This window comes from Acinonyx jubatus, chromosome B3, assembly GCF_027475565.1.
Source record: "Acinonyx jubatus isolate Ajub_Pintada_27869175 chromosome B3, VMU_Ajub_asm_v1.0, whole genome shotgun sequence".
Taxonomy (NCBI): domain Eukaryota; kingdom Metazoa; phylum Chordata; class Mammalia; order Carnivora; family Felidae; genus Acinonyx; species Acinonyx jubatus.
In genome coordinates this window covers 134,257,241-134,279,590 of record NC_069386.1, presented here as the reverse complement: position 1 = coordinate 134,279,590, position 22,350 = coordinate 134,257,241, and the positions used below count along the sequence as shown (strand labels likewise).

Sequence of the window (22,350 nt, the reverse complement as noted above, 5' to 3'; positions counted from 1 at the left end):
CCCCCTCCCCGGAGACTCTATGGTCTGCATCCCGGGCCCTGGCACAAGGCTTGGGACGGAGCAGGGAGTGGGAAACTCTTGTTGCACGGGACTCAGTCTGCCTGCTTCCTCCTCTGCGAAGCAGGAACAACATCCAGCTGGTGGGGAGGACAGAAGTGAGGCGAGGCCCTGCACGGTCGTGAGGGACATCCCTGTCACCACAGCTGTCACCCCCAGCCGCCTCGCCGTCCCTGTCTTGCTGTAGTTATTTTGCCATCAGAGATAGTCCTGGTCTTAGGGTGGTGTGATGGGTTTTTATTGGCGCTTATCGTCTTGCTAAAAACATCCTGACAGCAGTAACACACGGGCCAGTGATGAAGGTGGCTGGGACTCCAGGATCCTGCGCAGACTGAAACCCAGAGCTTTGTCAGGACTACACAGTGTGTGTGTGTGGGGGGGGTTCTGTGAGCTGGGCCCCAGGCCGCCTTCCACCCTGCCCAGCATGCTCCGCTTTCCGGGGGGTGGAGAGGGGCCTCGGCAGGGCCAGGCTTTGCACAACCGCCCCCTTCCCAGGATGTGGTCTCTTAGATCTGTTTGACACGCAAAGTTTCCACGTGAGTTCATTTCAGCAAAGGCTCCTCAGCTACAGAAGCAGTGGGGAAACCCCCCCGTCCGGTCGCGCCTCCACATCTAACAAATGAGGAAACTGAGGCACAAAGGGGGGCGGGGGCTTGCTCAAAGTCGCAGGGCCGGTCAGAGTAGAGCCCTTAGAGCCAGAGACAGGATGAAGAGGCAGGAGGCAGGGGCATCAGGACCTCTGCAGACAGACCTGAGTCGGCCTCTGCTCTGCTCAGCTGCGTGCGAGCCCGGGGCAGTGACCCACCTCCCGGAGCCTCAGTTTACCCGTCTGTCAAGGGTGAGGACGTTGGTACCCGCTCTAGAGGACTGATGGATGGGAGCACACAGGTGGTGGTCAGGAAAGGTGAGTAGTAACATTCAGAAGAGCACGGAGGAAGGCAGTGACAGTGAGGAGAATGAAGGTGGCCGGCCTGGCGGTCCCCCCCCGCGCGGAGATGGCCAAAGCAAAGCGGGCCGGCTTCCTTGCCTTGCCTCTGCCCCTCTCCACCATGACCTGGCCTTGCTGAGGGCACCCACAAAATCTGCAGGTTCTGGCCTATCTTGGAGGAGCGTGGGCCTCCTCAGGGTCACAGTTCTAGCACCTGCAAACACCACAGGGTGCTCGTCACACGTAGCAATGTCCTTAGTCCCACGGGACACCCCCGAGGGGTGCGGGGGAACCAGGCCAAGCCTCCTGGAGTGTCCATGGCACCTGGCACCCCAATCAATTCGATCTGTGGCGTGGCCACCACACCCCCTTTCACCCCTCTCATCCTCACCAAAGCCCAAGGGGGTGGGGAAACTGAGGCTCGGAGAAGTGAAATCATGATCAAGTTAGTGGCAGACGTGTGCCGAGCACCCCCGTGCCTGGACCCCAGCTGAGCTCACTCGCTCCAGCCTCACGGCTTCCGACACTGGGTTATGCAAAAAACTAAAACCCAGGAAAGCTCAACCGGTCTGAGGTCACAGGGCCGGAGAGTGCCAGAGCCTAGATTTGAACCTGTGTCCGTCTGACTCCAAGCCCTGCCCCCCCCCCCCCCGATGGCCTTTTGCTGTAACTTCTGTCCTGCGTGTTCCTGGGACAGCGGGACCCTCTAACGAGGACCCGGCGAGGCGGATGCGGGAGTCCAGACCTGGTTTGGCTTCCCAGCCACGCTCCCTTGTCCCCCCGACAACCTCCAAGAACCTCTTGCCCATCCCTGTTGGGACCCAGCCTGGTCAGCCCGAGACTGAGCCCCTTCCATCCAGGGACCTGCCGCTGACTCTTCTCACATCCTCTCTGGTGAAGAATGTCACCTTGCTTCGTATCTGCGTCCTGCGGGGTTGGCTGGGGAGGGGGCCGTGGGGGCGGGGATGAGGTTAACCTCATTGTTGTCTTATATGGTCATTTAAATCTCCCAGGGCTTCCTCCAAGGGCCAAAAATAATCCGGAGACACAGCAGCTGTGTCCAGCACACAGAGAGGACCCGGCCATCTGCTTTGGTTCAGAGCCCCGTGTCTGTCTGTCAGTCTTTCCCCTTGCGATCCCTCCATCCTGGATCCTGCCTCCGGCCATGACCCGCTTCTCTTATGCAGAGTATTTTTCCCTCTTTCACTCCTGCCCTGCACCCTCCAGGTCGACTGTGCCTCCTGAGAACTCGCCTGCCTCGGGCCCCATGGGCCTGTTCCAAGGGGTCATGCAGAAATACAGGAACTCCCAGCTGGCGTAAGTGACCCCCAGCCCCTGAGACCGTGCAAGTTCACTCTTCCACTTAGGGTTAGTGGGGGGTGGGGAGTGGGAAGCAGACCCCAGGAAGGGGGGCATCCTGGAGGGACCTCCCGGGCATACCACTCCCACGTGTGTCCCCCCTGAGACCCAGCTGAGCTGAGCTTAGCAGTCACAGACTCAGTTCAAGACTGTCAGCGGGGCTGTGCCTGTGACTGAGCCCGCAATGCCCCCCACGGGGGCCCCGGGGGACGGAGCAGCCCCGTGGGAGACGGCCCTAGGACCCCCCCCCCCCAAAAGCCCAGAGGAACTCTGAGCCGAAGCTGATGAGTCAGCCGCACCTTCTGTTTATCTCAGTTTACCCCCTGCGTCACCATGGGTGTATCTGAGCATATCTACAACGCTCACGCCCGTGGTCTTTGTTTTGCCTCGTTGCCTGTATTTGTTCAGTGCCAGGCGGTAAAGTCCAGAAATAATCTGGGCTGCAGGAGGGGTTCTGTGTGCCTGGCACCAGGGTGCTGGGCTAGGTGCGTCCTTGGAAAACAGATCCGTGCTGCCCCTTCTCCGCCCCCCTGTATTGACCCCAGAAGCAGCTAAAAGCAAAAGAGGGGCTCCCCGTCACGGGAACCCCTATCTCCTTGCTCCAGTTATGTTGCAGAGAGGGGAGGAGGCAATGGGCCAGTGTTTTGAGTCTCTTCCCAGCTCTTTTCAAACCCTGCCGCCCTGGCTTCCTTGGGGCTGTGGGTGGAATTCTGACGGTCTGGAAAAGGGGGCCCCAGACTCTGGTCTCGGCACTGCTGCCCCTTCCTGTGTGGCTGCCTGTGAGTCGCTGTCCCTCTCTGAATCTCCCTTCTCTGTGAGAGAAGGTTGGAGAGGACAGAGCGGCCTCCAGGGTCGTGTCTAGCTCCTCGGTCTCTGATGGTCTGACACCCCCAGCAGCCTCCCCCTACCTCAGGGCGGGGCTTTGGCTGAGCTCCTAGAGCAGCAGTCAGCATGTGCGCCCGAGAGTTTCAGGGTCCTTGCACCACAGCTGGACGAGAGCCAGGCTGGGCGGCAGGTCCTGGGAGTGTTCTCATGAGACTGCGCATCCCCCACCCCCACCCCCACCCCCCGCCCCGTCCACGAGAACAGCCAGCCCTCCTCTCTTCCACTTCAGCTGGGGTCCCACGGGAGACCAGCCAGGGGAGCCGGGATACATACCCAGCCGGGCTCTTCCTGACGCCAGCAGGGGCTGCTCTGGCCGCTCGTAAGAAGAACTCACCAAGGTGGTAGTGATGGCGTTGATGGGGACTTCGGGGCTTATCTGGTCAGTTGCCCAGTTTGCTCGTGGGTCTGTAACTTAACCGGCATCTGTGCTCTGAAGCTATTAATAACCGGAGGGGCTGAAAGTCAGGAGGAAGTGCCGCTCACGACGGAGGAAGCAGCTGGGAGGGTCAAGGGGCCGGCCCCGTGGACCCTCGGGGCCCATCCTGCCCCCTGACGCGGGTGAGCGCCCTGGGAACAAGGCCTGCCTCCGGTCTCACCTTCTCCATCTAGGAAATGGGAGCACTTATGCAGAACATTCCCCAGGAGTGGGTCTGGGACTCACAGCTGTCCTGGTCCTCACTGACGCAAGGGTGGAGGGAAGGGAGCTCAGTGAATGAATGAATGAATGAATGAATGCATGAGTGAAGTAGCAAAGAAGTTGTCCTTCATAGTAGCCCTGAAATCTCTCGGACATTCAGAAGTTTAAGACTGTGCAGACTTCACATGTATTAGTCCTTCAAGGATGGAAGTCTTTCAGCAGCTAAAGCTTCTAGGGGTGAGGGTAAAGGGTGAGGAACAAGGAAGGGAAGACCCCAGAGACATGCTCACTGGAAAGAGCCCCCCTCTGAGGGACTCTGGTCTCAGAGCTGCTTGATGTGCAAACTGGCCCCAAAGGTTCCCGGTAAGTGCTAGCATACTGCACTGAAACAGCTCCCACGGGGTCAGTTATCCATCCGTCTGGGGGCCGGCACTGTCTGCCCGAATCCTCTTGGTAGACATGGTCTCGGTGTAACATTAAATGCAGCCCTGCAAGGCGCAGGGACAGAGGGCTTCCTTCCCTAATTTTCTTTTGGCCACCAAGGAGCCTCGTCTAAAAGAGACCCTCGGTTTCCATCTGTGGAAGTGAACGAGCCTGCCATGTGTCGTAGACTTTCCCTACATGGTGCCCACTTGGAGATAAAGGCGTGGAAGGACCCCGGGTCCTGGGCTGCTCGCAGGGGGACCAAACACTGGCAAGGCTCAACCGGAGCCCCCACATTTACTTGTATAGGAGAGTTTGTCCTCCAAATGCACAAAGGAGGCCGTTGCAAGAATGTTTTGAACAAGATACAAATAAAATTCCCAAAGAAGCAAGCAAAATGCTAGTAGGGGAGAGGTCATCTTTTTGGAAATGGAAGGAAATAGAAGAGATGAAGGAGTGAAATAATCGTTTGGTTCTGGAAGTTTCCTTCCTTCCTTCCTTCCTTCCCTCCTTCCATCCTTCCTTCCTCTTCCTTCTTCCTTTCTCTCCTTCCTTTCCTCTCTGCTTCTTTCTTTCTTTCTTTCTTTCTTTCTTTCTTTCTTTCTTTCCTTTCTTTGAATATTTACTGAGTACCTATTATGGACCAGACACTGAGCTAGGCCCTGAGAATGAAATCATGAGAGATGGAAGAAATAAAGGTGCTGTCCCTGTCTTCCTGGGACTCATAGTCCAGCGGGGGACACAGATAGCATCAAATAACTGTTCAGAGACACGCAAAGGCCAGTGGTTACATGAGGGCTTATGACCTGAGGCAGGGAGAGGCTGACCTGGGCCTGCGGGCTGTGCTTGACAGGCCTGAGGAAGCTGTGATGGATAGCTGGTGGATGGATAAGCCAGAGAGGCAAGGTCAGGGCCAAGGTCGGGGCTGAGTTCCAGGGCACGCCCATGTGGTTTAGGAAGGATTATTCTCCTTATTGAGGAGGACACTGCCGGCAGGGGGCTGAGCACCTGTTCCAGACCAGCAGGGGCCAAGCAGGACCGAGTGGTCCCACAGCCAGCACTGCCCCCGGCCACCAGCAGCCCCGCGTTCCCTCTCCCTGTGGGGAGAAAAGCGGCCCGCCCCTCCTCTGCCGCCTGGATCCTGAGGAGTGCCCCGCCCCTTGCTGTCACAGGCCTGTGGACCCGGTGCTGAAGGCCATCAAGGAAGGTGACGAAGAGGCCTTGAAGGCTATGATCAAGGCAGGCAAGAACCTCGCAGAGCCCAACAAGGAGGGCTGGCTGCCGCTGCATGAGGCGGCCTACTACGGCCAGCTGAGCTGCCTCAAGGCCCTGCAGCAAGGTGAGGCCGCAGCTCCGGGTGCAGCCAGGGCTGGGAACAGGACTGGGGGTGGGGCTCCTTCTTTTCCAGAGTGTCAACTGTCTTGGGCAGGGGGAGGGTGAGAGGCAAGATTCTTACCCCCGTGGCAGAGTTAAAGTCACCACGCTGGGAGAGAAAAGTGGTTTGTCCCCACCCGCCCTGCTGCCACCGCTCTGGGCCTTTCAGGACAGCAGAGCCTAATTCCTAGAAAAGGAGTGGGGGAGGGCTGACTTTTGGGAGAGCCACTGCCAGCTTGTTCCAGAATGTTCCAGGGGCTGATGTGGTGTGGAAAATACTGCAGCTGTGCCTATGCCCCGCCAAGGCTGTCCCCCACAGCTGTGGGAACCTGGGCAAATCATGCCTCCTCTCGGAGCCTCGCCTTGCCCCCAAGCCTGATGTGGACTTGCGGACAGGACTTACCTCTGCCCTGAAGGAGCATGAGCCCCAGACAGCCCGCCATACGCTAGGGCAGAACCAGTTGTAGGAGACGGAGCTTCTGGCTGTGGCTGGTGGGAAAGGACAGGGTCATTCAGAGACGGAGAGGGGTTCAACCAGGGAAAGCTTCCCAGAGGAGGTGGCATCTAAGCTGAGATAATACAAGTGGGAAGCTGAAACAGCCCCGTGAGAGCAACGGAGTCCAGGGCCAAAGGATGGATGGTATATTTAGGTGGATGCCACACATGTCTGTCGTTGGAATTGGGCAGAAATCGGGGCCACCTTTGTGTTGGGAAGGTGGGAGCGTCTTCCCCCTTCACGAACTCCCTGTCTGTTCTCCCCAGCATACCCTGCAGTCATCGACCAGCGCACCCTGCAGGAGGAAACGGCCCTTTACCTGGCGACGTGCAGGGGACACCTGGACTGCCTCCAATTCCTCCTCCAGGCTGGCGCCGAGCCTGACATCTCCAACAAGTCCCGAGAGACCCCGCTCTACAAAGGTGAGCCCCCCCACAGTGGGCTTCCCTGGGGAAGGGTCCAGAGGGTAGGTGGGCAATTGGGAACATTGCTCCCAAAGTGCATAACTCCCTCCCTAGCCCCCCTTCTCCCCAGCCAGGGGTCTCCTGTGAAGGGCGGATGTCTACGGGCCACGCTACCCAAGTCTTCCTGTGGGCCCGGCACGCCGAGGAGCGCTGAGGGCCCAGAAACAAAAAGCTATGATCGGTGCCCCAGCGCTCTCCCCGCCCAGTGGGCAGCGACACACAGACAACATAACAGCCAGGCAACAAAGAGCTCGGCATGATGCACCCGGGAGCATTGGGGAGGGGGCTCTAGCGTTGGGGGTGAGCACCCACAAAAGGGGGCGTCGGAGCTGAGCTGGAACAGGAGGCTGTTTCCAGCTGGACAAGCAGAGGGAACAGCATAGGCAGAGGCAAAGAGGTATGAAAGAAAATCTGTACCTCTGGGACATTTAAAACAAACCAGAAACTTAGCCTGGCTCATTCAGTACATCACCCAAGGACACTGGCATCTCTAGCAAAATCTGAATCATCGTAATAGCTGGTATTTACTGAGTGTTTACTCTGTGCCACGCACTGTTCTTCAATTTAACCCTAATATCCATCTACATAGGAGACGGGCATTACATGGGAGGTATCTCCATGTTATAGATGAGGACCTAAGGCACAGAGACATGAAATGAGGCACCCAGGATTTCACATATGCTAGCAAGGGGCAGACCTGGGATTTAAACTCAGCAAGCTAGCTGCCTCACAGTTCATATGCTGAACTATGACATTATAAAGCGTCCAGTTCATGCCCACGGGCTTAAGCAATCAGGCTTGGGTCTTGCACATACAAATATGAGAGGGCCTTTACACTTTGAAAAACGACAGACATCCCTGCTTTCCCGTGTGACTGGTATCCAGTACCTGGAATATTCCACGGGAAGCAGGTGCCTGGCAGCTGGTAACTGGGTCCACTGTAGACCCAAGATGGAAGTGTTTCTCAGAAGTCGTGTCTGCCCAGGCACCAGAGCCATCACCTAGAGGCCGAGCTGCCCAAAGGGAGCTTCCCGAGCACTGGGCAATTCTCAGCCGAGGCTTGGGCCCTGGTGCTGAGTGCACTCTCCCACGTGCCAAGTACTGTGCTAGAGTGTTCCATGCACTCCGTCACCCAGTACTCTCACAAGGTCCTCTCAGGAAGGTTTTATTATCTCTGGTTGACAGGTGAGAAAACCAAGGCTTCGAGAGGTGGGGAGCTTTGCCTGGGGTGCTGTTTGAAACACTACCCAGGAAGCCCCCTTTCTCTTCTTGCCCTCACCCCTGCCTGATTCGAAGAAGTGGTAAATTTAGACAAGAGCCCAGCAGCCTCCCTGGTGATAACCCTGGACCAGAGCCAACAGTGCATCTAGGTTCTAGAAAGCAATGAGGCTTGGGGCGCCAGGGTGGCTCAGTCCGTTAAACATCCGACTTGGGCTCAGGTCATGATCTCACGGTCTATGAGTCTGAGCCCCGTGTCAGGCTCTGTGCTGACAGCTAGGAGCCTGGAGCCTGCTTCGGATTCTGCGTCTCCTTCTCTCTCTACCCCTCCCCCACTTGTGCTCTGTCTCTGTCTATCAAAAATAAATAACATTAAAAAAAATAAAAATAGAAAGCAATGAGGCTTAAGAGGGAGGTGTGAGCAGATCGAGAAGACTCCACAAGACTTTGTCTTGTACGCAGAAGACAGATTTTACCTCAGTTTAAGTGTGTAGCCTGAGGAAGGGCTTTGAGCAGGGCTTCTGGGACCCTCCACCTCTCCTGGCTCTGGTGATGTAGAGGACTGCAGCCTGTAGCACTGGAGAGGGAGAGGAGTCAGGGACACCCTGGAACATTCCAAGGGACAGAGACGCTGGGCCTGATTGCCTGAGTTTGAATCCCTGTTCTGCCACTATCTGAGTGACCTTGGGCAAGTCGCTTAACGTCTCTGTGCCTCATTTTCCTCCTCTGTTGGAAGGGGGGTGATAGCACTACATCCTTTATAGGTGACTGGGAGAATTATATTGGAGGGGCCCAGAAAGTGCTTTGAACAGAGTGCCTGCCACCTAATCTGTGCTACATACACCAGCAAATATTACTGCTATGAGTAGGACTGTTATTTTAGGTGTGCATCCTGGGTAAAGTGCAGGGACTGGAACTCAGGACAGACCTAGTGGATGTCTGTTGACGGAACGTCTGGCGGACGAACGGGTGAATGGACAAATAAATGAATGAAGTCTCGGCCGGCCGGGTCCGGCCAGGGCCCTGCTGACCACCTCGCTTCTTTGTGCCTGGGCTGCAGCCTGTGAGCGCAAGAACGCGGAGGCGGTGAGGATGCTGGTGCAGTACAACGCGGACACCAATCACCGCTGCAACCGAGGCTGGACCGCTTTGCACGAGTCTGTTTCTCGCAACGACCTGGAGGTCATGGAGATCCTGGTGAGCAGAGGCGCCAAGGTGGAATCCAAGAACGCCTATGGCATCACCCCCTTGTTCGTGGCCGCCCAGAGCGGGCAGCTGGAGGCCCTGAGGTTCCTGGCCAAGTACGGTGAGTGCTAAGGGTCCCCGGGTCACGTAGCCCCCGAGGGGCAGCGCCGGGGAGGACCTCAGACGTCTAAGGGGAGGCAAGCTTAGGTCATACTCTGACCTGGGAATAGCATCCTCTTGGAGCCCTGTGTTGAGAAGGGATCTGAGGCTGTGTGGAAGCTCAGTGGGAAGCGTGTTGAGATCCACCAGCGACGCCTGCAACGAGGCACAGGCCGGGGCGGGAGGAATGGTGTGAAACATGTGCCGTCGCTAATCTAGCCCAACATCCTCATTTTACGAATGCGGAATCGGAGGCCCAGGAAGGAGAAGTGACTTATTTGCAGTCACGTAGCAAACTGGTGGTGGAACAAGCCAGACCCCGGGTTTCCTGACACTTCAACTACTCTTTCCACCCACATCACACCTCAAGGCCAGGAGGAACCTCAGACAGCATTTAGGTCACCTCCTCAGTGTACATGGGATGAAACCAAGGACCAGGATGGGCAAGTGATTTGTCCAAGGTCTCGCCGCGAAGTAGTGGAGGAGTTGGGATTTGAACCCGGGTCTTGGCACTCTCTGCCCGTGGAAAATCTTAGTCACGTTATCGGGAGAAAATAAAACAATATTGCCCGCATCGTGAACAGAAGACCCCGGGACAATAGCAGGCATTGTTCTGGCTAAAGGGTGTTGTCATTCCGTTCTTCCCCGAGAGAACCCCTTGGATTTCTTTTCTCTCTCTGTGGGAGGTGAACCTCCCTCCCTCCCAACAGAGAGGCCAGGAGCAAGCCAGACCCTCGGGCTGAGCTGAAGTAATTGGTTGAGGACCTTCTGTGTTAAGCGCGAGCACAGGATAGGCTAATGGGATTTTCTCCATAGCCGTACGAGGTGGAGAGTGTCCTCATCCCATTCAGTAGATAAGGAGACTGAGGCTCAGAGAGGTGAAATGGTTGGTCACATCAGAGCCTGGGTTCCAACCACACGCATTTGACTCCAAACTGCACGCTTCTTCACTTGGCCATGCTACCCCAGGCCTCGAGAATTACCATCGTGGGACTTTTGCTTGGATAAACATCCACTTACTCAGCACGCGCCTGAACAGTTGAGAAAACAAACCCAGGGCCCTTCCTTGCAGCCAGGGACAAATCTGGACCGACCCGCATGAGAACAAAGGAGCACGGGCAGGGTCCTGGGAGCCCAGGCAAGGAGACTGGGCAAAGGGCAGGGTGCTCAGCCGGCAAGGGGAACCGGCCAACTCTGAACATCTGTCCAGCTCTCCTGCCGACAGTCTGAGTCAGGGTCTCGCTCCCTTTGTGGGCTGAGTCCATTTTTAAGGCCAAATATTTTTCTTGTGAGAGCGGGCGGCTTTGCTGGCGGGGTCCAGGCTTCCAGGGAGCCTGACTTCAAGAGCTTGGACCCGTTCACTGGCTTTCCCTCAGGGTGGGGGGGCAGAACCAGCCTCTGTGCCCCAGCCCTTCCGTGCTGAAGAACCGGCCTTTGCTGAGTACCTTCTCTGTGCCCAGCACTGTGCAGGGAGATTGTCTTAGTTTGTTTGGGCCACTGTAACAGAATACCATACGCCGAGGGGCTTACAGCCTCAGGTGCTTATTTATTTCTCACGGTCCCAGAGGCTGGGAAGTCCAAGATCAAGGTGCTGGCAGATTCCGTGTCTGGTGAGAGCCTGTTCCTAGTTCACAGACGGCCATCTTCTCCCTGGGTCTTCACGTGGTGGAAGGAGCAAGGCAGCTCTTTGGGGTCTCCTTTGTAAGGGGACTAGTCCCACTCATGACAACTCCACCCTCGTCACCTGGGCACCTCCCAAAGGCCCCACCTCTTAACACCATCGCGCTGGGGATCAAGTTTCCACCTGGGAATTTTGAGGGGACACAAACATCCAGTCCATAGCAGATAGTAACATGTTTTATCTTCTTAAAGCAACACTGACTGGTAGGCATTATTCTTCCTGGTCTACAGATGGGAAAAGTGTGGCCCCTAGGGGCTGCCCGAGGCCACAGGGCTTGCAAGCCCTGAAAAGAAATGGCAGCTAGTTCTCGTCTCTTTCCACTAGACCAGAAATCAGTTACCAAAATTGAAAATTACCAGAAAGCCTGATATAAGCAGAATGCCCAGGCAGAGCAGAGCTGTGGTTAACGGATGCTTTTGACTTCGGCCCTTACTGACACTTTCCTGCTGTCTCAGCTCTCTTTCCTTCCAGAATACAGAGGGACTGGTGAAGAGACTGTACCTCTTTTCTCAGAGAAACCCATGGGGCTCTGAGAAGGAGATGGGGAAGTTGTATATGAGGCTGATAGGGTCTGTCCCCGAGTCCTTACCTCTCAGCATGCTGTAGTGCCCTCTTCAGAGGGGACAGGAAGCAATCCCTCTCTTATTCCTTGCGGTGGAGGGTGGAGGAGGACAAATCCCAATTAAGGCGGTTCTTGGGGTCTTTCTTTATTAGGGGGTTCTGCACTCCTAGAGCTGGGTGGCTTCCTCAGAACAGGGTCTGGATGCTTTCACATGGAGCGAGGGGGAAGAGCATGGCCTCTGCCATCAGACCAGCTGCCGGGGCTTCCGCTGTCAGACCCCCTGGGGTTCAGGTTTGGGCTACGCACTTATGACCCCGGCGGCCTGGGGCAAGTTGCGTGGGTCCTCTGTGCTCAGTGTCCTCGTCTGCAACACACACGTAAGAGTTGTGACTGACTGCGTGGAGTGACGCTGTGGATGCAAAGAGAGAGAGCTCCCCTACGGCAGAGTGCCTGGCGCGTAGTAAGTGCTCAGGAAATGCCGGCAGCAGCGAGGCAGCTGTTCATTTCCGAGAGCGCCCCCCCCTCCAGTCTCAGGGTCGCAGAGTGGTTGTTACATGATCCAATGCGCCACGGCGGTTGGCACCGTGCTTGACAGTGACCGCCCTGGTCACTCCTTGATCCGCCTTCTCCTTGGCCAGGCGCCGACATCAACACGCAGGCCAGCGACTGCGCGTCCGCCCTCTACGAGGCTTGCAAGAACGAGCACGAGGATGTGGTGGAGTTTCTGCTGTCGCAGGGCGCCGATGCCAACAAGGCCAACAAGGACGGCATGCTCCCGCTGCACATCGCCTCCAAGAAGGGCAACTACAGGTCAGCCCGGGGCCCTGCCACCGATGCTCGCGGCTTCCCCGCCTCACCCACGCCGCTGGAGCGGGGGCCGCGAGCGTCCCGCCCACAGGACCAGGGGGGCTCAGGAGGGGTCAGGGTGGAGGGCGCCTTCCAGGTGGAAAGGAGGAGACTCCCCAGTAGTCGGCAAGCTCGAGCGCGTCGCCTGATTAACCTTCTTCACCCTCTGACTACTGTTAACAATCCTTTTAACACGTCTCCGGAGGTAGATGCCTTTACCTCCATTTCATCACACGAGGAAGCTAAGGCACAAAGAGGTCAAGTGACTTGCCCGAGGTCACACATCTTGCAGGCGGCGAGAACTGACCCGCTACAAAAGTCGCTTCTACGGGAATTGCACTCAGGGGGAAGGATAGGAGTCGGGGCCAAGGGATATTTCTGTTGGGGGTGCAAACGTAACCTCTGAGGGGGTGCCTGGCCAGCTCGTCAGTAGAGCATCCAGCTCTTGAAATTAGGGTCATGAGTTCAAGCCCCACGCCGGGCATGGAGCCTACTTAAAAAAATAAAAATGAAAAAGATAGCCTCTCAGGCCGTTAGCAAGCACGTAGGGGATACATCCAATAATCTGAATAGTGCCAATGATACAGTAACACAGACAGTGCCAATGATAGTAGCTAGGCTTTATTGAGCACTTACCATCTGCTGCACACTTGGATTAAGACGAGAGAAGCTTAAGTTCTCCGGGAGTGATCTCGGGGGAGGGAAGACACACACACACGAACTCATGACATAATGGAAGAGTGTGGAGAGCTGGGCTCCATAGCAGCCCTGGAGGAGAGGGACTCAGGGGGCCCGGAGGTAGAGGTGCGCTAGAGCCGACTCGAACCCGCTCACAGGAGCCGACTGTGCACACGGGCAGCCTGAAATTGGCCATGGTGGTAATGTTTACACCACGGAAATTGCTGGCTACAACATATCAGGGCCCCCCCCTTTGCTCCCCATAGAGCCAGTTGTTAAACGTGCACCACCCCCAGCTGGTGGGGTCACAGAAGACTCTCCAAGGAGGCAAGAGACCCCCAGCTGCATTTGAAGGACGCCGGGGCTCGGCAGTTGCCACTCAACTAGCATTTTCCAAACTTCGTTCACAGACTTCCTTCCTGATCTCAGGCGTCTCTACCCTCATTGCTGAGTATTTTCTTCTGAAGACATGTTTACCGAAAATCTGTTTTCAGAAGGAAACATCCATCACACTACTAAATTGCTAAAGTTGCCAATTTACAACTGATTTTAAAAAAAGCTTTGTACATAAAATTCCATCCCGTGTACCCCAGACGACACACTCTGGGAAACACAGCCTGCCATCAGACAGAGAGAAGAGGGGAAAACACAGACTGTGTGCGTTGGTGGGGGTGTTGGCTGTGTTTGCTGAGGCAGAGGGAGAAGGGGGTGAGAGTGACATCCCAGAGAATGAAGTGGAGACGGAGAGACGGACCCCCACAGCCCCAGGCCCTGCTGTGCAGGCCGTCTGTACCTAAGGCCACCCAAAGATGCCCTCTCCACCCAATCTGTCCCCACAGAGGAGACCCTGCCTTCTCTGGACTGCAGGGCAGGCTGCAAGTCACAGGGACCTGGGTTTGAATCCCTGCTGAAGCCATGGGGCATGTTTCTGAACCTCAGAAAGATTTTCCTCTTCTGTAAAATGGGCGATAGTTACAGCTGCCTCATGGGGTTGCTGTTAGGACTAGTGCAATGGATATATGTGGCTTATGGAATGGAAATAAAGTGCCCAGCAGAGTGCCAGGCACACAGCAGGGACCCAGTAGGTCTGTGCTCACTCTCTCCCAGGTTGGAGGAGCCTTCAGTTTTTAGTGAAGCCAAGAGACGGGAGAAAGCACCAAGTCAGGCAGTGGTGACAGGCAAGACACGTTATTTCCCTTCTGCCCCGGGAAACAAATGTGGTTTATCTTGGAGAGAGCGATCCCAAGAATGCAAGAGAAGGAAGGGGCTGGAATCTCCAGGCCCACGGGATCCCTGTACTGGCCTGTAGAGCACAGTCATTCTGGGCTATTTGTTAAATGACAAATCCCAGAACCACTAAACCAGAATCTTCGGGGGTGGGGGCGGGGGCGGGGGGGGGGGACTGCTAAGCCTCCATCTTTGAAAAGCTCCCTGAGCAGACCAGATACAGCCCATCTACACCTTTGAGGGAATCGCTGATCTCATACAACTCCTGATTTTGTAGAGGAGAGAGATGGGAAGTGGCTTGCCAGAGAGTGGCAGGGCGGGGACTGTCCCTTGGCATCCTTCGATCACACCCAGATGCCTCAAGTGGACCCCGATGTTGGCAGTCTGGCCCCAGCTGGAGGAGAGGTTGAAGGAGCACCTAAGGATGACTAGGGAGCAAGGCGGGTCCTCTCCGGAACCACCCATATAGACAGTTTGTGTTCCCCCCAAATCTGCTTCGGATTCATGACTCTCAGAGCGATTTCCCTGGTTACCCACCCTCCATTCCCAGGCCCCATTTCCCTCTGCTCCCCAAGACTGAGAGGAGCCAGGCCCTTTTTGAGGGCTGCCCAACAAAGGTTTAAAGCCGTGTTCCCAGCAGCTTCTGCCGCAGGGCCCATGGCCAGGCAAGTCCCGGGCACTTCACTCCTTGGGCATGTGGCATTAATGGCCCTCTCCGCGCTGACCTCCCATGAGCCGCTCAGGGATTTGATGTGACATTCCATGGGCATTCCGCTCTCAGCCACCTGCCAAAACGCCCTGCCCACCCATAGCATGGAAAGCAGAGCCCAGTAGCTGGTCTCTGTGCTCGCCAGATGATGCCATCTCTGTAGCACATTTAACCAGAGGCTTTATCTTCTATTTCATTTCCAGTTTAGCAAAGTCACCTTATGAGATTAAAGCTCAACACCAAAGATAGATTAAAAAAAATTTTTTTTATGTTTTTGTATTTGAGAGAGAGGGACAGACCACGAGCGGGAAAGGGAGACACAAGATCCGAAGCAGGCTCCAGGCCCTGAGCTGTCGGCACAGAGCCCGACGCGGGGCTCGAACTCAAGGACGGTGAGGTCATGACCTTAGCCAAAGACAGATCTATTAAGAAATGGTTTGTGTTGGACAAGACCAGTTGCCCCAGACATCTTTCAAACTGAATTTAGAATAGCACTAAGACCAGAGATTCTCAGTCTTGGCTACATACTGGAGCCCCACCCGCACCCCACTAAAGGGCTCTAAAAACCCTGATGTTTGGGCCTCACTCACCCCAGAGATTCTGATAGAAGCCGGCTGGGCTGGGCCTTCAGGGTCTCTAAAAGCTGCCCAGACGATTTCACCGCACAGTGTGGGACAGAACCATTCTTTTAGGGTGCATTTTGTCACTGGTATATAACTTGCCTTTTGGGTCTCGCTTCTGATGCCCTTGTCTTTAACTATTCTTTCTCTTTTACTTCTAATCTCTATCACATTTGCAAGCCGCTTAAAACTTTTTTTTTTCTTTTTGGAAAAAGGGAGGATAGAGAACATGAAATACATTAAATTAAAAGGCAGATTATAAGGCACATTCACAAGCAAGTTAGTATCCCTATTAATTAAAAGGGAACTCTGGGGCTCCTCCCTAGACCAGCTGAATCAGGCCCTGGATGGCAGGGCCCAGAAGTCTGCATCGTGGGGATCCACTGAGCTGTTCTGAGTCCTGATGGAGAGCTGGCGGTTTGCACCCCTGCTCCAGCTCCTAGTACCTCGGGACAAGAGGTACACATCCACCTAGAAGGGTCCCTCGTGGGCAAGAGTCCTGCTGTGCCCTTGGGAATGTCCACAGGCAGATTCCTCCACTGGTGGAGTCTTTTCTGGCTCAGCATGAGCATCACCTGGGCTCAGAGAAGAGGCAGTCTCTCCCCTCCAAAATACACACACACACACACACACACACACACACGGCCGGGTCACCACAGTGCAGCCCGGTGGTTTTGGCAGCCGAGCCATCTGTGGGTGACTGGCTCCCTTGCGAAGGTCTAGTCCGCAATCAAATTACACCCAACGCTGACAAAGGTCACTCCACCGTGATCTTGTGACCCAGAATGCCCGCGTGCTGCGTGTGCAGGGCAAGTGGGCTGCAGTCACCACGGTGGTCAAGACACCAACGGCCACCGTATATGGGGTCCCTACTACTCGAGTGATCTCATTTTATCCTGAAGACCAGCCTCAGGGAAAGGTATCAGCGAATTGTGTTTTGTAACCGGGGCAGAGGGATCCCACCTTGCTGGGTTGTTACGACGAGTGAATGCGATAAAGTCCTTAGCTCATACGGTCATTTCCAGGATAAATGAGGTCAGTGAGTAAAGTACCTTGAATGGTGCCTGGCACAGAGCAAATGCTCAGTAATATTATTTAGGAGGGTGGGGTGCTCCCAACAATTCACAGGGGCTCCCTAAAGGGCAGCTGTCATCGTCACCATCGTCATCATCACTCTTGTTGTGATTACCTCCCTGTTAAACACGTGGTTCAGAGAGGTTGAGTGACAGGCCTGAGATGGCCCAGCACTGACAGACGACACCGGTGGTGTAACCTAGGTCCACAGCCCCATGTGGGACCCCACACCGCCAGGGGCAGCTTGCTTTGACTCGAAGCTCTCTGCTCTGTTCCCTATCACTGGGCTAAAATTCAGGCAGGACACTGGAACCAGGGCAGCAGCCTTGAGGACACAGAATCCTGGGTGGGGACCCGGGGCCTGGAGAAAAGACAGTGAGGCTGTCTGGGACAGAGAAAGTTGGATCCGTTTACTGGTGGGTCCTAGAAACAAGGCGGTGGGGGGGCAGTTATTGTGACTGGGGTCCAAGGTCACCTGCCCAGCTGCTGCTCTAAGCCTCCTTGAAATAGCCCTGAGCTGGGTCTGGTCTGGTCTCAGGGCTTAAGCTGGTGGGTGTGGCTCTTGCCCCGGGGAAGGGAGAAGGGGGGGTGGGCACAGGGAACCTGGCCTCCCAGACACCAAAGGTTCTAGTGGGCGGTGGTCAGCTTTGTTCCTCTTCATGAGGTACACTTTGAGCCCTGTGGCCCCAGGACCTGCCTGTGCGAGAAGTAGAGAGACTCAGATCAATGGGGTCACCACCTCATCCTCCAGCCCTCTGTCCCACAACACGGGCTGGGGAAAAGGAGTGATGATTTGTGGCAGGGCCACCAAGGCGGCCACTCCCTGGGGCTGGGGGAGTGAGGCATCACGGAAAGGCCTGGCCTTGGGAATTCTGGACACCTACATCCTGCCCTGGCTTTGTCATCCGCCTCCAATCCAATCTCACCCTCTTCCTCACCCCATGCCCGGGGCCTCAGTTTCACCCCCTATAAAATGGGAGGGCTGGACAGGCTGATCTCCAGACCCCGTCCTGCAGGGCATATTAGTTACTCTGTGAAGTCCTACGGAAGTGTACATTAAGATGACTTTATTGTGTTATTAGGATGACGTTTCTGGGACTGTAGGCGACGCTAGTCATGTTCCCACATTCCTGCCGCTTTCCCCTGGTTGGGCAGGGCATTGCTGGAGGCCAGCTGTGACCTGCCGGGGATGCCAGCCCCATCTGGCCAGCGGCCCCAGGGCAGTCTCTTCTTGCTGTTCTTTCCCGGGCTTGGGCATGCCACGGCTGTTAGGGAGCATTTGTTGGCGATGGCTGTGGTCCAGGGCGAGGCCCCAGCCCTGCCTTTGACCAGCACCTCTACAGAGTGAGGTCAGGCCTCCTGCGCCTGCACAAATAGAAATTAGGAGGCAATTAGCCCCCCTGGGTGTGTGAATTTCCTTTTGAGGTTTTAGGGGCAGATTTTAGGCAAACACGGCGTCACTAACAATAATAATACTTTCCGCTGAGATCTTAGCAGGAGATCACTGGCATGAGATTTCCAGGAAGCCGCAAAGCCAGCATGCCAGGAGGCTGAGAGGCATGGGAACAGGCCTGGTGGCACCTGCTTGCCTCACCACGGCCACCTCCTTGGTGGCCACATGGGGCTGGGAAGTCACCTGTCAGCAAGGGTTGGATGGACTGGGGTCAGTGGCGGAAGCTCGTTCTTGCAGGTGGCAGTGGTCTAGGGGAAGAGGGTAATACAAGGGGTCAAGAGCCCCCGGAATTGCTTTACTACCTTTGATGAGTTGCCTCCTCTCTCTGAATCACATCTGTCAAAAGGAAGGTCACAGACCTCAGGCTATCCCACAGGGCTGCAGTGAAGGTAAACTGGGGCAGGCAAGTTAATTCGCGGTGACGCCAAACTCTGTGACCTATCAGCTGTCACCCTGCCTGCGACACAAGACGTACGGCAGGGGTCGAGAGTGTGGCCTGGGGAATCAGACTGCCTAGGTTCAAACCCTGGCTCCGTCACTGACTGGCTGTGTGTTCTTGTGCAAGTCACATACCCTCTCTGGGCTTCTGTTTCCTCATCTGTAAACTAAGATAGCACACGTACTAGCTCACAGGGCTACTGGGAAGATATAATAGATGAATGCAGATGAAATGTTAAGAGCAGTGTCTGATTCAGGAGAGAGCAAAGCCAGGGATCACAGGAATCTCCAGCCTCAGCAGTACCTGACCAACCCTCTCCAGGCCACAGGCAAGGCAGACAGCCTGGGAGAGACTCGAGTTAGGCTTCAGGGAAAGAGGTGTTGAGACTCACAGGAGAGGGGAAGGGACTTTGTGGTCACCAAGGGCTGACCGGGGCCGAGCGCAGGAGTGGTCCACGCCAAATACATTCATCCGCTCCTGTCCCCCTGGACTTGGCGGCTCCACAGAGATGCAGGACGGCGCAGCCCTGGGGCAGGAAGGGGGTACATTTCTTGGTTTGCCTTTCCCGATATACGGCCTGGACAAGTCCGTCAACCTCTCTGAGCCTCCAGCTTTCTCATCAGCACAATGGGAATGATGAGACGGACTTTATGGGTTGTGGAAAAGATTAAACCAAACTGTGTTTGTAAATCCTTTAGTTGTCTCCTGGGACGCTGTGAGCTCTGGGATAGGACTGTCACTGTCCCCCTACTCCCCCGCCCCACCCAGGCAGGCAGGTGCCAAACTTCTAGCTCCAAATTTCACTACGGGCTCCACTGCCTCTGCATCAGGTCTGTGGGCCTTCCGGTCCATTCCTTCAGGGAATGAGTTGGGAATGGGGAACACTCTTTAACCTGAAATAAGTCAGCAGGAAATTCTTGAAACCACAGGCCAGTCGGGCTGAGATCTTTCAGAGGTAGGACTTCGGAGGCCATGGGTTCTGAGAGTGAAGCCTAGCTCCACCCCTTCCTGGTTCTGTGACTTCGGGAAGATGGTCGAAGCTCTCGGAGCCTCAGTTTCCCTGATCTGCAAAGCGGGGATAGCCGCAGACCCGTCCTTCCCAAAGCGGTCAATGTGGGACCGGCTGGCTCTCCGGCGCCCCCCGCTGGTGGGCCACTGCCTCCTCACACGGTAGTCCCCAGCGGCCCTGCCTGGACCCTCGACGCCCCCTGCCGGCCGGGCCGCCCCGTGACCCCGGCTTGCCCGCCCCACCCGCAGGATCGTGCAGATGCTGCTGCCGGTGACCAGCCGCACGCGCGTGCGCCGGAGCGGCATCAGCCCGCTGCACCTGGCGGCCGAGCGCAACCACGACGCGGTGCTCGAGGCGCTGCTGGGCGCGCGCTTCGACGTGAACGCGCCGCTGGCGCCCGAGCGCGCGCGCCTCTACGAGGACCGCCGCAGCTCCGCGCTCTACTTCGCCGTGGTCAACAACAACGTGTACGCCACCGAGCTGCTGCTGCTCGCCGGCGCCGACCCCAACCGCGACGTCATCAGCCCCCTGCTCGTGGCCATCCGCCACGGCTGCCTGCGCACCATGCAGCTGCTGCTGGACCACGGCGCCAACATCGACGCCTACATCGCCACGCACCCCACCGCCTTCCCCGCCACCATCATGTTCGCCATGAAGTACCTGTCGCTGCTCAAGTTCCTCATGGACCTCGGCTGCGACGGCGAGCCCTGCTTCTCGTGCCTGTACGGCAACGGCCCGCACCCGCCCGTCCCGCCGCCCTCCAGCCGCTTCAGCGACGCGCCCGCCACGGATAAGGCGCCCGGCGTGGTTCAGGTAGGCAGGGGCGCGCTTCCCAGGCCCAGCACGCGCCAGGGTGGCCTGATGGCGGATGCCCTTCGGAGCCCGGGCGGGGGGGGGGGGGGGCATCGCGGTCCGCACACCCCGCAGGCCGTGGAACCCCGTGGCCGGCGTGCTTCAGAGGCAGCAGAGCTCAGTGGCTCCCGTGCACGGGTTGCGTCCTTTGTTTGCTCCCCGGTCTGGGGGGATTTAAGGAAACAACAGCGGAGCAGGGGAATGTGGGAGACTGAGGGGTTCATCACCCACAGCAAACCTGCGCCCGGAATATGATGTTGAATGACCCCGATGGGGATGGAGGTGAGAGCAGATTGGCTAAGAGCAGACGAGGTGCAAAGAGGGACCCAGAGGCAGGACGTGGCCGTGGTGGTGACTTAAAAAGTCCGAACTTGAAATGAAAAGGAGGTGAGAAACACCCTTCTCTTGGAGATCAATGTAGTGGTTAATCGGAATCATTGCAGGGCCACTTGCTGCGTGCAAAGAAGGTGATGTTCACATTACCTTAATTCTCGTAAAAAATAACCCTCCAGTTGTCGTAGTCCCATTTTCCAGACAAGGAAGTTGAGGCTTAGAGAGGTGATGTCCCAGCTGCCCGCCTTCCGCTTGTGGCAGCAGAGGCTGTGTTGAGGAGAGGGGCGAGGGCCGGTAGAACTGGATCCTGCCATGGGCGTGCCCAGTGTCCGTCCTCGCATACACCCCTGCTTTCCCCGGCCTCGGGTCCCCCGACCGATGTGCTCACAGAGGCGCTGCCTTTGGTCCCGGGTGCCCCGGCCACAGTGTGTGATGTCTTCCAGTTCTGCGAGATCCTGTCTGCCCCGGAGATGAGCCGCTGGGCGGGGCCCATCATCGACGTCCTCCTGGACTACGTAGGCAATGTGCATCTCTGCTCGCGGCTGAAGGAGCACATCGACAGCTTCGAGGACTGGGCTGTCATCAAGGAGAAGGCAGGTAGGGGCCGTTGCTGCTGCTGCTGCTGGCGGGGCACCCTGCCCGATTCAGGCCCAGGACTCGGGGCACGTGACTGTTACTGACATTTAACTAGCACCTACTATGTGGCAAGCTCTGTGCCGCGTGTCACATAGAGGGTCTCCAGGACTGTTCTGTGACTAGAAGACTGGCCCTCAGAGAGATGATGTCGTCATCTGAGCCAGGGTCTGCCCGCTAGTTGGTGGCATCTGGGATTCAAACCTAAGTTTGACCAACCCCGGGGTCTCTTTGCCAAATCGAGCACGTTTTCAATGGCTCCAGCTCACCGAGGGGTACCGGGACTTTCAGAGTAAGTTGCCCATGTTTGTGGGCCACTGAGGTAGTGTGGCGGGGTAGAGGAGGGAATAGTGGTCTCGGGCATTTCAAACGGTAAAGTGCATACAAAGCACCTGGGCATTTTGTTAAAAATGCAGATTCTGACTCAGCAGGTATGGGGCAGGGCTGCATTTCAGCGTGCTCCCAGGTCTGGTCCACAGACCGCACCGGGAGCAACACTGTGGCCTGTCCACTGACCGTCCAGGTGCCCCACCCCGCAGTGCCCCACCTCTCCCTTGCCACCTTCCTCCTTGATCCCCGTGCCCCGATGAACCCAAACGCACTGTAGGATTTTTCATTTGCACGAATGCCTGGGAAGCACTTGCATTGGACCCTTGATCGAGTTACTGGGGCAGCGACAGCGGAGGGTGGTGGTGACTTGCCCACTCACCCAGGGCACAGCTCTAGAGGCTCTCTAAACATTCACCGAGTTCGTGAATCATTGGCTGCTATCACGGTGATCCTCAGCCACTAGAGGACCGCGGAGCAGTCCCTGCTTAGATGTTGGCCCCACCCCTCCCAGTCCCCTTCTGCCCTCCCTAGAGAAGGGTAATCGCTCTCGAGACCTAGTCCCAGGGACAAATGGGCAGAACCCTTCGGTGTGCTATAAACATTTATTAGCAGGTAGTACAAATAGTTCTTAACCAACACCTGTTGTGGTAACTTTAAAGCCCACTCTCCATCTACAGAACACTCTCCACGTGCTTTTCCGTTTAATGCTGTGATGTTGA

General features: G+C 56.4%; 1 protein-coding gene and 1 long non-coding RNA gene across 4 annotated transcripts in view; one reads left to right on the top strand and one right to left on the bottom strand.

Moving 5' to 3' along the window:
• Positions 1-22,350, top strand: part of ASB2 (ankyrin repeat and SOCS box containing 2) — a 28,843-nt gene that overhangs the window by 4,668 nt on the left and 1,825 nt on the right. Inside the window, exons 2-9 of one of the 3 annotated variants that reach the window (XM_027066520.2) lie at positions 2,213-2,302; positions 5,462-5,628; positions 6,426-6,581; positions 8,902-9,147; positions 12,067-12,238; positions 19,732-20,296; positions 20,569-20,722; positions 21,112-21,247. In XM_027066520.2, the coding sequence (XP_026922321.1) occupies positions 2,213-2,302; positions 5,462-5,628; positions 6,426-6,581; positions 8,902-9,147; positions 12,067-12,238; positions 19,732-20,296; positions 20,569-20,715 (1,543 nt within the window). In that variant the 3' untranslated portion in view covers positions 20,716-20,722; positions 21,112-21,247. Of the gene's footprint in view, positions 1-521; positions 962-2,212; positions 2,303-5,461; positions 5,629-6,425; positions 6,582-8,901; positions 9,148-12,066; positions 12,239-19,731; positions 20,297-20,568; positions 20,723-21,111; positions 21,266-22,350 lie in introns of those variants that run through there. The other 2 variants (XM_027066521.2, XM_027066518.2) reach the window with 2 other exon arrangements.
• LOC128316110 (uncharacterized) lies at positions 680-3,389 on the bottom strand. The gene is made up of 2 exons (XR_008299627.1): positions 1,131-3,389; positions 680-1,091 (listed from the first exon to the last, which is right to left on the bottom strand). It is a non-coding gene; the product is annotated as an uncharacterized LOC128316110 (long non-coding RNA).